Source organism: Mastomys coucha, unplaced genomic scaffold (assembly GCF_008632895.1).
Source record: "Mastomys coucha isolate ucsf_1 unplaced genomic scaffold, UCSF_Mcou_1 pScaffold20, whole genome shotgun sequence".
Lineage (NCBI taxonomy): Eukaryota > Metazoa > Chordata > Mammalia > Rodentia > Muridae > Mastomys > Mastomys coucha.
This window is the reverse complement of record NW_022196903.1, coordinates 63132404-63146706: the sequence shown is the minus strand read 5'-3', so window position 1 is coordinate 63146706 and position 14303 is coordinate 63132404. Positions and strand designations below refer to the sequence as shown.

The 14303-nt window shown below is 34.6% G+C and overlaps 1 gene segment (V, D, J or C); it reads left to right on the top strand.

Moving 5' to 3' along the window:
• The first annotated feature begins 11680 nt into the window (after positions 1-11680).
• LOC116099894 lies at positions 11681-12318 on the top strand. The segment is given in 2 exon segments: positions 11681-11767; positions 11972-12318. Coding segments are annotated over 2 exon segments (396 nt in total).
• The last annotated feature ends 1985 nt before the right edge of the window (positions 12319-14303 follow it).

Genomic DNA, 14303 nt, shown 5'->3' with positions numbered 1-14303 from the left:
TAACACTTTGATCTTAAAAATGACCACTGCTGAGTACAACCAAACTATAGCACTTGACAAGTTTAGAATCTCAAGTTTTGGCAATCCAAAAACTTACTGAATAAAATTACACATGCCAACCAAGACCTCAAGGCCTGGGAGCAAGGAGCAATTTATATTTTGTGATGATTACAAAGTGTTGAACTACAATATTATTGATTGACATTGTAAATCTTTAATAAGGACTTTTCCCAGGCACATATGCAGTCACTATTAAACATAATCTATTTCAGTTATTTGAACCTATTGAAATGCCTCTGGCTTTAGAAAGTAAACCTGTAGAAATTAACTCTCCTGATTTAAATCTCTCAGAACACTTTTCTTTTAGATAGCATAACAAATTAATTGCTGTTCTGCACTGTATATAGAGAACCTGCCCAACACTCTGAATACACACTGAGTTGTGGGAAATGATAGATGCAATACCTCTTTTTATTTGTAATGGGGTAAAGTAATATTTTGATATCCAGACTTCTGTGTATCAATATTAAAACCCATAAAATTTATATTCAAACCTTTGGAATAAGACCACCAATCTTTGCATCTCTTTTTGTTATTAATTCTAACTAACACTATAGTGTTATATAGTGTGAGAATTTATAAAATATTCAGATTAAAAGAATATCAATTAATTCATGCTGCAGATTGAGAAATGCTGATGGAAACAAAACAACCATGAACCAAGACAAAGAATCTGAGTTGCTGTTTTTTCCAGAAGACTCGAGCTATGCAAAAACCTGAATTATATTGTACTCACAGTTCAATCCGCTATGTGAAGAAGCATGCACAGATGTCTGTCAACTACAAATAGTGCATCAAGGGGCCAGGAGAGGGAGCCATAATATAGACAGAGAAGTGCAAACTGGCCTGTTCTGACATTCTCAGTAGTTACAACAATATGAACCCATCATATGCAGAGATCTTTCTTTTATCTGGTGGTCCTGCCTCTTAAAATGTCCTTTCCTGTTCTGTTGCAAGCTCAGCATACACAAAGGAAAATAAAATAGGAAGATGCTGTCTTTATCACTGACCATTGGAGTACTCCCCTAGATTTCAGGTACCCTTATTGGACAAAACAAAAAAGCAGATGATGTACATAAATACTCGTGTTTCATTCAATATATGTAAATGCTTAGTCATGGAGAATTTTTGGTATTTACATATAAAAATTAAAAAAATAATGTATTTTTCCTTTTCTGTACTAATTTTTCATGAATGCATTTAACCTCAATGGGTAACATTGTGTTGACCCAGTGTCCATCACTCCTGCTGTAACTCCAAGGGGAAAAGTGACTATGCAGAGCCTGCAAGGGCATTGGCATAATGTGACATGGGAACAAGAAATTAAATCAAAACAAAACACCACAAAAATAAACAAACAAAAACAGGCTCCAAGTTTCCCACCAAGTTTGCTTCCTTATCTATCTCTTGCCCCTGCCTCCCCTGGTTTTAGTGGCAGTGGATCATAGACAAATTTCAACATTGCCATTAGAGGCCTCCAGTTTTAACTTGCTTCTGTAAACAAGTAAACAACTTACCTCCCACATGGATAGAGATCAGAGCATCAAACACCTAATGAAGCATAAATGTGAGGCTGAGTTGTCCCAGATGCTACTTGTGCTAAGTCCATCTGACTTAGGTTTTTTCTCAAACTGATGGCACATTGTAAGTCTTCAGTTTATAAAATTATTTGGGGTAAGGGGCCATGAGAAGTTCTCCTGCACCTGAACTATCTTTACCTTATCACAAGAATTAGAGACCTGACAGTAGCTTCCTGCTTTAATTGATAGTCACACTCTCTGTGTGAAATAACTTAGAAACAAAGGTATCCTGACCAGGGTAGAAAAAGACCTGATGAAACCACTTGATTTACACAATTTCATTTGGTAAAATAGTCTATGAGGAAAATGGACACAGATGTCTGCATAGTGAGTGGAAAAGGCAAGAATGCTGCAATCCCTAGGGACAGTGTATAGCTGGAGTGAGGAATAATCTTAAATCAAATTAATCCAGGTCCAGGAACAGTGTAGAGTTTCAACAAAAGAACAAATGTCTCCTAGTGAGAAAATCAGTATCAATGTTGTTCGAAAAAGACAGTTAGAGTTAGTTAATAATTGAAACAATGAATGGATTATTTGTGTGTGTGTGTGTGTGTGTTTATTTAGGGAAAGTAGGATATGAGTGTTTATCAGAAAGGTGTTGTTAGAGAGGGTTGAATAAGGGTGAATTCTCAAAGTGGAAATGATCAAAGAACTAATAAAATATTATAATTAAATCTGAACAAAAACAATGAAAATAAAAGGTCCAGGTTCTTATTATTAACATTTTAAAACATATGACTTTTATAAAAATATGTATTATATGGGTGACTGTGTGTGAGTGTGTATGAGTGTGTTTGTGTATGTGTGTGAATGCCTGCAAATATACTTTATAAGAGCGTTTGAATATGCCAGTCAACTTTCATTTTTGTCTGACTTGGGGTAATCTCATTTTATATTAGAGTTTCCACAGCTATTCATTTTCCGAGGAATTCAATGATTTTATTTTTTCTTCAGAATTGAATAAATCCCTGTGGTGTGTATGTGCTGTTTTTTTTTTCACTTGTGTTTTGGGATGTCTATGCTAGTTGTGCTTCTTAACTTTGATGAATAGGCAAACAATAAGCATAGGCATGCAAATATCTAATTCATAAGGTATAGAGATCTTTAAGTACATGCCTAAGAATGTTGTGACTGAGTCATAATGGAATTATGCTTTTAAAATTTGATAAATGTTCACATTTATTTCCATATTGACTGTACTAGGTGGCTCTCCAAACTGCTGTGAATAAGAGCTCCTCTTTCACCAAATCTATATCAACATGTGTGATAATTCTTGATGCTAGTCATTTTAAATTGTATTTTCCTAATGACAATGAATGATGAACACATAAAAATACTTATTTTCTATTAGTCACATATAATATAAATTTTAAAATTATATTTTTATTTGTGTACATGCTTGTGTGTCTCTGTGAATACATGCCATGTGTGTTAAAATGTCCACAAATGCCAGAACATGGTGTGGGATTCCATCTCCTGAAGTTGGCAGTTCAGTTGATTATGAACCCCCTTACGTGTGTGCTGTGAACCACACCCAGAGTCTCTGGAGGAGCCACAAATGCTCTTGACTGCTGAGCTATGTTTTTATAGATCCTAACAATTGTCCAAAGTTACAAAACTATGTTATAAGATGTGATATTTCAATAACTGGTTTTATAATTACATGCATACAACTTATAAATTTTTTATATAAATTATTTATTTATTTATTTATTTTATTTCAATTGTCATTTTAATTTAAATTCCAAATGGTGCACTGCTTCCTGGTCCCCTGTACAAGAGTTCTTCACATTATCTCCCCTACCCTTTGTCTCTGAGAGGGTGCTTACACCATCCTTCCAACCCATATACCTCCCTACCTCACTCACCCCATTCTCCTTCTATGGGGCACCAAGTCTCAATAAGATTAGGCACATCCTCTCCCATTGAGGCCAGCTAAGGCAGTCATCTGATACATACATGAAGGTGGCCGTGGACCACTCCATGTAAGGTCTTTGGTTGGTGGCTTAGTCTTTGGGAGCTCCCAGGTGTCTGGGTTAGTTGATACTGCTGGTCTTCCTATGTAGTTGTCACCACCTTCAGCTCCTTCAATCGTTCCCCTTATATCTCCATAGGGTCCAGGATATCAGCCCAATTGTTGGCTGTAAGTATCTGCATCTGTCTGAGTCAGCTGCTCGTAGAGCCCAACAAAGGCAGCCATGATAGATTTCTGTTTGCAAGTACAATATTCCATCAGTAAAAGTGACAAGGTTTTGTGTCTGACCATGGGATGGATCCCAAGTTCTTTTTATGTAAATAGGTCACTGAGTGGTCTTTTGTTGAATCCCTGCTTTATTTTTGACACAGAAGTGCTGAGAAAACTTATAAATTTACATACTATAATACAGTACCACTTAGTCAAGAACGGTATACTGAGACTGTTTATTGTGAACTAAGGAATGCGAATACCAAGAAAAAAAGGATAGGGAAGCAGGTAGCTTAACTGCAGAACTTCATCTCTCTCCACTACTCCAAATCTAATCAACCAGTCTCATCTCCATCTCTGTTGCATACTAACAGCTGAGGCCTTCCCTCCTTCTCTGCTTGCATCTCTAGATGTTATTACAGAACTTTTCCTATAATCACTTTATCCCATTCATGTGCATATCCCAACTGTCAAAACCCACAGGTGTTTTATAGGAACCTTTCAGTAAAGTCTGCCTGGGAAGGAAGCAGGCTCGTAAAGCAGGTAGGCTAACTGCAGGTCTTTCCTCTTCTTTCTCTTCAAAATATAGAATCTCCAAGTTTTATTCCAGGTTCTGTAGCTGACTAGCTATTGTGGTCCATCCTCACTCTCTGCCCCTCTTCCCAGGACTCTAAATAGATTTTGGTGGAGCATCTTTCATTTCTCCTGCCTGTGAACACCTTTCCCCTTTCCTTCCTAGCCAATCCCCATTGTCAGCTCCAAATACCTTGAAGACATTTTTGATGGAAAGTCCAGTGGCCACATCAATCAGGATCTCAAAAGAATTTTACAGCAGGAAACACATAGCTAATACATGTGATTTACGACCAGAAAGGAAAAACAAAACCATGGAATAAAGCATGCCCCCAATAAAGAAAAGACGAGATATCAGCACCTAGAGTTGCAATTTTCGCAATCCCAGATAGCTAGTCACTAGTGTAAAAACACAACCATTAACAGTCAGGACAACATGTCTTCACTACATCTTAGGAACTTTACCACAGGATGCCCTTGGTATTGTAACATAGCTGAAGCACAAGTTAAAGCCCCTCAAATAGCCTTTATTAATACCATAGTGTTCCTTAAAGAAGAAATGAATAAATCCCTTAAAGAAATCTATAAAAACAGATAGAAACAGTGGAATAAAAAGAATAAAACTGTTGAAGGATAGAAAGTAGAAATAGAATCAATGAAGAAAATTCAAAGTGAGGGAAATTTAGAAATGAAAAATTTGGGAACTTTAACCTCAGAAGCAAGACTTAACAACTAAATACAAGAGATAGAATAGAAAAATCTATGGTATTTAAGGCATGTTACAAGAAATTGACACCTCAGTCAAAGACTTTTTAAATACAAAAAATCATGCACAAAACATTCACAAAATCTAGAACACAGTGAAAAGACAAAATCTGGAATTGATAGGAATATAGGAAGGAGAAGAAACTCAGATAAATTACATATTTTCAAGAAAATTATAAAGCAAAAGAGAATACCTTCCCAAATCTATAGAAGGAGGTGCCTATTAAGATACAAGAATCATATGTAAGAGAAAATAGATTTGGAGAGAAAAGAAGGTCCTCTTGGTACAGAAAATTCAAAGCACTAAATATCTAGAACACAGAATACTGAAAGATGCAAGAGTAAAACACCAACTAACATATGCTACATCTCAGTGGAGACACTAAAAGCCAGAAGAGCCTAGACAGATATTCTACAGAGTTCACAATGCCATAGATGTCAACAGAGGATCCTATAACCAGCAAAAATTCTAATTACAGCAGATGTAGAAAATGGGATAATCTATCAGAAAACCAAATGTATACTATATCTATCTATATATCCAGACATACAGAAGTTACTAACAGGAAAATTTCAACCTAAAGAAGATAACTATATGCAAAAATCCTAAAGGAATAAACAGTCCCAGACCAGTAAAACAAAAATAAGGGAAACAGACACAAATATATACCATGACCTCCACCACCACCACCACAAAAGCAACAAAAATAAAATATTAGTAATTAAGAAACTTTGTTCACTGATAGCTCTCAATATCAATATTTTCAATTTCATAAAAAAAATCACAGAGTAAACTACTAGATTATAAAGCAATATCTATCCTTCTGCCATCCAAGAAATATAACAACATTAAAAATAGATATCACCTCAGGGTAAAATATTGGAAAAATTTGTTCTAAGCAAATGCACCACAGAGGAATATGGCATAGATAGTTTAATATCTGTTAAAATAGACTGAACCCAAAACTAATTAAAAGAGATAGGGAAGAACACTTCATACTCATAAAAAAATCCTCCATGAGGATATTGAAATTATAAACATCTATATACCAATCTTGAGGACATCCAAGGTCATAAAAGAAAAATTGCTATAGCTTAAATAACATATTGGTCCTCATGCTCTTAGAGTCTGAGACTTCAACATCTCACTTTTACCAGTTGATAGATCATCCAGACAAAAACTAAACAGAAAAATGCTGAAGCTAACATTAAATGTTCTTAAGCAAATGAATCTAACAGATATTTATAAAATTTTTCACCCAAATATACACATAAATAAGTATGCCTTCCTCTGGGCCCTCATGGAACTTTCTCCAAAACTGGAGACATACTTGGACACAATAAAAATCCCAACATATACAATATATCTTAAATAGCTCCCTGCAAATCTGACTAGAACTGATTAGAACTGGATATCAACAACACAAGAAACAACAAAAATTTTACCAATTCATACAAACTGAACAATTCAGTATTGAGTGAAAAATGGGTCAAGAAAGAAATTAAAGACTTTCCAAAATTGACTTAAAATGAATATAAAGCATACTCAGATCTACAGGAAAAAATTCAGGACATTCTAAGAAGCAAGTTCATGGCACTGTCCACATAAAAAAAATAATTGGAGAGATCTCATACAAGTAATTTAATAGCATATCTGAGCACTCTAGAACAAAATGAATTAACTATACTCCAAAGGAGGAGATGCCAAGAAATAATCAAATTAAAGGCTGAACCGAATAAAATAAAATTAAAAAGCAAGCAAACAAACAAACAAAATACAAGAATTAATGGAATAAATGAAGCTCAGAGATTCACCGGACCACACTTTAAAAATCTGAACTCCACTAAATTAGGGTACTCCCATCACTGCAGTTCTTTCAGGCAGGGACAATTATGGGTCAGAGTTTTGACTGGGTTGGCAATCCCATCCCTCACTTGATGCCCTGTCTTTCTGCTGGAGGTGGGCTCTACAAGTTCCCTCTAATGTCCCTCCCTTTGTGTCCTTAGAGTGTCTTACCCCACAGGTCTCTGGTTCATTCTGGAGGTCTCCCCAATCTTCCACCTCATGAGGTTGCGTGTTTCCATTCTTTCTGCTGGATGCAATAGTTACCATGATTCCTAAACCACAGAGACCAAACAACAAAACTTACAGAACAATTGCACTTATGAAGGGAGAGATGGAAAAATTCACAATACATTTTTTGAAAACTGAATTTAAGTGTTCATTTAAAACATGATCCATCATGATCGTGCAGGCTTCATCCTAGAGAAACAAGTGTGGATCAACATAGGCAAATCAATAAATATAATTGATAATATAAGTAAAAAGACATAAAATATAAGACTAAAAGACAAAAAACTTGTTATCATGCCATGAACTACAGAAAATTCTTTTGATGATATCTAACACCTCTTCATGATAAAGGTTTTGGAGTTATTAGGAATGCCAAGGATCTTTCTCAACATTATGAAATAAAACGAAACAGAATAGATGTTATAGATTGGTTCAGTGAGAGGAACTCGATCAGGAGGTTAAAGTGGACAAAGGGTAGGAATATGGGGATAAAGGAGGGAAAACAGGGAGAAATGAAAGTGACCTCCAAAACTAACGGTCATTGAGAGGTAGTATGGAAACCTAATACAATGCAGTCTTCCAAATTTATAGACACATATGAAGGCAATATAAAAGAAATCACCAAAATATGGGGGGCACAGATACCAGCTGATCATCTCTGTATATCAAATGAAACTTCCTCTACTGGGATGGGGTTACAACTAATTGAGTTGTTGACCACAGGTCTGCAATGGAAACTTCCAAACAACCCACATTGTTGCCAAGAAGGTAGGTTGCTATCCAAAAACACATATAGCAAAGCCCCCTTTCTGAAAACTACATCTACACAGATCCTTGAATATGGATGTGCTAAGCTGATGCCTTTTTCTCTATATGCTACTGTCTTTGGTACATAAAGGTACTAGCCAGTAAACAAAAGAGAAAGTTAAACACCAACCCCAAACTCATATTCTTTGACCCAGAATGTTTTCTGTCTGTGAGACATGCTAATCCAATGGTAGCAGAAAATGCATGGGAGTAACCAACTTATACTAGATATTTCTGAAGGCCTACTCTATGAGATACATGTACCCAATGCTATCTTTTGTGACAAAATTCCAGAGTCTAGACAGTCTGAAAATCTAAAATAAAATTATATTTGCATGTTCTAAATCAGTCAATCAGTCAGTCAGTCAGTCAATCAAACAAGCAATCAAGCAAATAACTATAAATAAAATTTCTCCTAATGTCATTTTGCTATACTCACAAATTAATGCTTTGCTCAGATATCACAAGGGAAGCTTTTCTCTGCAGCAAATGAGATCAAATAGAGACTCACACCTAGACATTCCACAGAGAGTGAGAGACTAGCACTAAATGGGATGTCACCAATCCTTCCCTATAGGCATTATACTACCCTGTGGAAGAGGAAGTAGAAAATGTCTAGGAATCAGAGATGATAGAGGACCCCAAGAATAAAATTCTAATATTGACAAGATCGACATCAAAAGAACTCACAAGGACTGAGGTATCATGCATGGGGACTTCCTGTGGTCTACCCCATTGGGGTCCTAGAGCTAAAAGACATGTACACATCCTCCATTCCTAACCACAGGCTGTCTTCTATTAATAAACACTTCCAAATGGAAATTTAGTTTCATGGGAAACTTTTCTTCAGGGTAGGTTAGATGCAAAGTATCAAATGGACAACAGAAAATGAACTCAAAGTATGTTTGGAATTTCTTTGTCTCATAATATCATCCAATACTCTTCATTTTTAATAAATTTATCCACATTTTCAAATGTAAATTTAAATTTATTTATACATATTTTTCATTTCTGGTTTTAGTTATAAATTATAATTTATATATATAAAAGCTTCCCGTTCAGTGTTTGTATGGCATTCCTGAATACATGAGGAAGTGTGTCTGTTTCTTCTCTTTGGCTCTTTTTCATTTGTTTGATTTGGCCAATACTGATATTTTAGTCTTTGTTTTATCTTGTTATGTTTATTTTACTTTATTATTATATACAATTATTAACATTTATAGCATAGATTCCTGTATATCTTTTGTTATTATAAACAGAAAGTGGATGGATCTAGAGTGAAGGTGTTATGCAGCAGGCCTTGGAGGAATAAAAGGAAAGGAAACCATAATCATAATATATTATGTGAGAAGAAAAATAATTTTTAGTAAAAGCAAAAAGAAAAAAGTAAGTAAGAAAGATGTACAAAAGAAAGACAGAAAAGACAGAAAAAAGACAAAGAGAGTAAAGGAAGGAAAGAAAGAAAGAAGGAAAGAAGGAAAAAGTAATGGAGGAAATATTGTACATGATAGTTTAATTTGTTTATGTATGTTTGTGTTTTGATGATTGCAGATTCAGAATACACCTAAATATTTCATGCATGCTGTTTCACTTCATAGCCTTATACAATAATAATTAATGTATGGTAATTGCAGACATCTGCTCCTTGTATTCAATGCCTACGTGAAGCCACTCACCAGATACTCTATTATCTCCAATGACTCATCCTACAGTTGCTCATCTAGTATCATTTGCTAACTTGATTGTTTTTCTTTTGGGTATTAGTAGAATAAACTTAGTATATTTAACCATCCCCTTTCTCATCTTCCCATCCTAATGATGCACAAAACTTTTTTTCCCCAAAGTATTTGCCTATTTATTTCCCTGTCACATGTGTTCTATTGTAATCGCTCCAAAGACCTCCCAATGTGGGAGTCCCATTTTAGCTTCTTACATCAATGGATAATCCATGTCAATCACAATATTGAAATTTGAAGTTACAGTTCACACTTGCAGGAAGAATGTTGCAAATATATATGAGGGAATAGAATGATTTAGCCATTATAATTTATCCAGGACCATATATTTACCAAAGTTTTCATTATTTCTTGAGTCTTCATACCTAGATAAATTCAACTGAAAAATTGTACTACATTTCAATGATCCATTTATCTCTTGGTGTACATTGAAATTGATTCCATTTCATAGCTATTATGAAGTGACCTGCAAAATACATGGATGTGCTTTTATGTCTGTTGTAGGCTATAGAATCCTTTTGGTATATCCACAGGAATGGCATAGCTGGGTAATGTAGTAGTGATATCTGTTGCTGTTTTAGAAAACTGCACAGTGATTTCATAGTTATTGCATTCCTACCTGCAGTGAACTGGCACTATTCTTTATCCTATCTTCATTTCTCAAGAGTATTGGTTGTCTATGTTGCAGCTATTAAGGCTTTTCAAAAGCTCAGACACAGTTTTAATATAAATTATGCTCTTGCTGAGTTTTATCGCTCATGTGACAGGAACAGTTGTTTCCTTTAATGGAACTGATACAAACTTCTCTCCTGATCTAAACTGTCTCACAACTGTGTTCTTGTAAGTAGCAAGAGAAAACATGTGGTATAAAAGGAATTAGTTTGAATACTCAAAAATACTTCTGTGGCACTTTTCATCTCTCTTGTTGGAAAAGCATGAAATATGCACTATTTGGCTTTTATTTAGAAAGTGCTAAGAAACATTTTAGTAACTCAAAATCTGAAATTCTTCTGTACTCTGGAGGATTGTAAACGTTTATAGAGATTTCATTTCTACCTCTGGAAAAGTATGTCTTCATAAGACATTCAGAATTTCTTACTTCTTGTTAATGAAATTTCAGTAGTGTGATATCACTTTAGGTTTACTTCTTCTTCTTCTTCTTCTTCTTCTTCTTCTTCTTCTTCTTCTTCTTCTTCTTCTTCTTCTTCTTCTTCTTCTTCTTCTTCTTCTTTTCTTCTTCTTCTTCTTCTTCTTCTTCTTCTTCTTCTTCTTCTTCTTCTTCTTCTTCTTCTTCTTCTTCTTCTTCTTCTTCTTCTTCTTCTTTTTCTCCTCCTCCTCCTCTTCCTTCTTATTCTTCTCCTCCTTTTTACTTTTTTTATTTTTTGGTTTTTGAAGACAGGGTTTCTCTGTGTAGTCCTGGCCATTCTGGAACTTACTCTGTAGATCAGGCTGGCCTTGAACTAAAATCCGCCTGCCTCTGCCTCCCAAGCTCTGGGATTAAAGGTGTGTGCCACCACTGCCCAGCTTTTTATGCTTCTTGAAAGGTTCAGATGCTTAAAGATGTTCCTCATACTGTGAGAAACACCAAGGAAATAAACATAAGCCTGGAATAAGACCATGAATATGACATAATTTTTATCTTAAACTACTAAATGTTTTCCAGACACTTCGTTAGACTATGGTAATTATGTACCCATGTGAGTAGAAGACAAGTCTCTTTTGAAACTCAATATCTCTTCAAGTAACCAGCAAGGGCATAAAGATTCTAAGAAGGCTCTAGGAGCCTGCTCTCCTAACCAGGTCTTATTACAAACCTTATGTAGTCAGTGTGATTTGCATAAGTACTTCTTCCTTCTAGTGTTCCTGCTCTTTAGAGAATTATAAGGAGGTCTTTCTCAGGGCTGTTATGATCCACACAAACTCAGGGAAAGTTCTAAAATGGTGCCCATACCTCAGTTCCTTGGACTTCTGCTTTTCTGGATTTCAGGTATGACTGTCTGGACATGGCAATAAAATGAAGATATTATTTAGATATAAAATTTTCTTGCTTTATTCTGAAGCCAGCACCACATGGGTTTGACTTTCTGTTTAAATAAATTAATACAATGATTTTTTTTAATTTTTAAGTAGTTTAGGAGTGACTTCCATAATCAATATTATGTCCCACCAATATTTTTTTCTATTTTTACAGCCTCCAGAGGTGATATCATAATGACTCAGTCTCCAGCCACCCTGTCTGTGACTCCAGGAGATAGAGTCAGTCTTTCCTGCAGGGCCAGCCAGAGTATTAGCAACAACCTACACTGGTATCAACAAAAATCACATGAGTCTCCAAGGCTTATCATCAAGTATGCTTCCCAGTCCATCTCTGGGATCCCCTCGAGGTTTACTGGCAGTGGATCAGGGACAGATTTTACTCTCAATATCAACAGTGTGGAGCCTGAAGATATTGGAATGTATTACTGTATGCAAGGTCACAGCTGGCCTCTCACAGTGATTCAGATCACAGCAAAAACCACCAGGGAAGCAGAAGTGTGAGTCTGTGATGCTTCAACTGTTTCTGGTGGTACCTCAACAATCTTCAAAGTGTCTCTCAGATGCATCCATGTGTGAGGTTACAAAAATATATGGATTAAAGACTGGATGTCTCTCTTGCCTCTGAATTCTCTTCACCCTATTTCAGCACAAGAATACATAGCCTACAGTTGTCCTTGTGTAATCAGAGTTTTTCCAGTGTACTGCAACAAGAGAAAGTCTCATCCTAGATGGACAGAAGGAATGATTAATTATTCTATACCCTTAAAATTGTTGGAAATTCAGATGAAGTATTGTCTGAATCAATAGCATCTAGTTTACTCCTATCCCCACAAAGACAAGAGAGCTCAGCCTCATAGATTCATGGCTCTACTGCAAAATTCCCTATGCATATTTCATAGTAAGTGAACAACTCTTGAATATAAAGTATTTTTCAAGTTTATTGAATTATATAAATTGTCCAATAGAATTTAGTAAGATGAAATGCTTGCAGTTACTATTTAACAGACAAGAAAATGAAAGAGATTGAAACAACAAAACTATGTTTGTCAAGTGGATTTTCCATAAATCTGACCTAATTTAAAATCATTGTAAGTTCAAAGAATAACAAAATGAAGTTGCTTTTACAAATGATGGAATAAGGAGGAGTATCCTAGCATTTCTATTCACTTTTGCCTTCACAGAATTTTATGTAAATAGATGAAGATGTAAGTATATCATTTTATTTGAAAACCATCAGTAAAATATTTGTAGGTGCCAGGACAGAGGACAAAAATGAAAATATACATAGTAATAAGTTTTGCTAAGTTTGAAAATTAATCTAACATATGTCTTGATGATTTAACAAGTAGAAAGAATATTACAAAAAAGAATATTCGATCCTTAAGTAAGAAGGCCTTCATCAAGGATTATGTATAATCAGGAAGAGCTTACCAGTAAAAAGATAGTTCTGTAAAAGTGATTAAGCATTTAAAATTTGGTAGAATGTGGTTGTTATGTCCCTAAAGATAGCATTTGGATTTTGGAGACTGAAGTATTACTTACATTGTGGGCATTGTGAATACTTTCTAGTCATGCCATTATAGATCCTTTTAACATACCTTTCAAAAATTTTTTCTATATGTTTATATTTGAAAAGAATATATACTTCAATAATACATTTTATCTGATATTTAAAATGTATTTTTAAGGTATGAGGTTTTGTGTTTGATTCTATGCTTATGCAAACATCAATTTTACATATCTTTTATATTTTGTTTTTCCAATATTTCACCATAAAAAGTTGTTCCATTACTATTAAATAGAGAGAATCTAACACATATATCCTCTTTTTATTTTTGACTTATTTCTTGAAAATAACAACATCCAAAATAACCATAAGATTGTTGGTTAAATCTTCTAACCTAAAATATCCCAGACAAAAAAATGAATCATAATCTGTTATGTAAATGTAGCACATTTTTGACAATCTATCCATCCATTTGTGAGCATCTAGGCCTTTTCTCATTTATAGATAGTATGAGTAAAGCAGAAAAGAACTGGATGAGGAGGTGGGTCTATTATAAGTTGTAGAGTCCTTTGGGAATAAACCCAAAAGTAGTATAGCTGCATCTTTTTCTTTTTTCTTTTTTAACTTTTATTGCATGATTTCAATTTATCTGAACTTGTTAAAATTTAAGAACATATTTTAAGTAAATAGAATTAAATCACATTCTTGTTTCCCTTTTGTACCCCAACTCCTCCCAGAGACCCCCCTTCAATACTGATAATATCTTTTTTGTCATATTCTTTAAAATTTATAAAATATTATAACAATAAAAATGAGTATTATAAAAGTTGTTTGATATAAAACAACAATCAATTTAACAGTCTTATGTAGATGCTGGTCTGCAGCAATAGTGAAAATACATTTTTCTCAAGATAAATTTTAAATAACTCCAAACATATTAACTGTATACTTCAAAATAATACATCACTACTAGTATTTT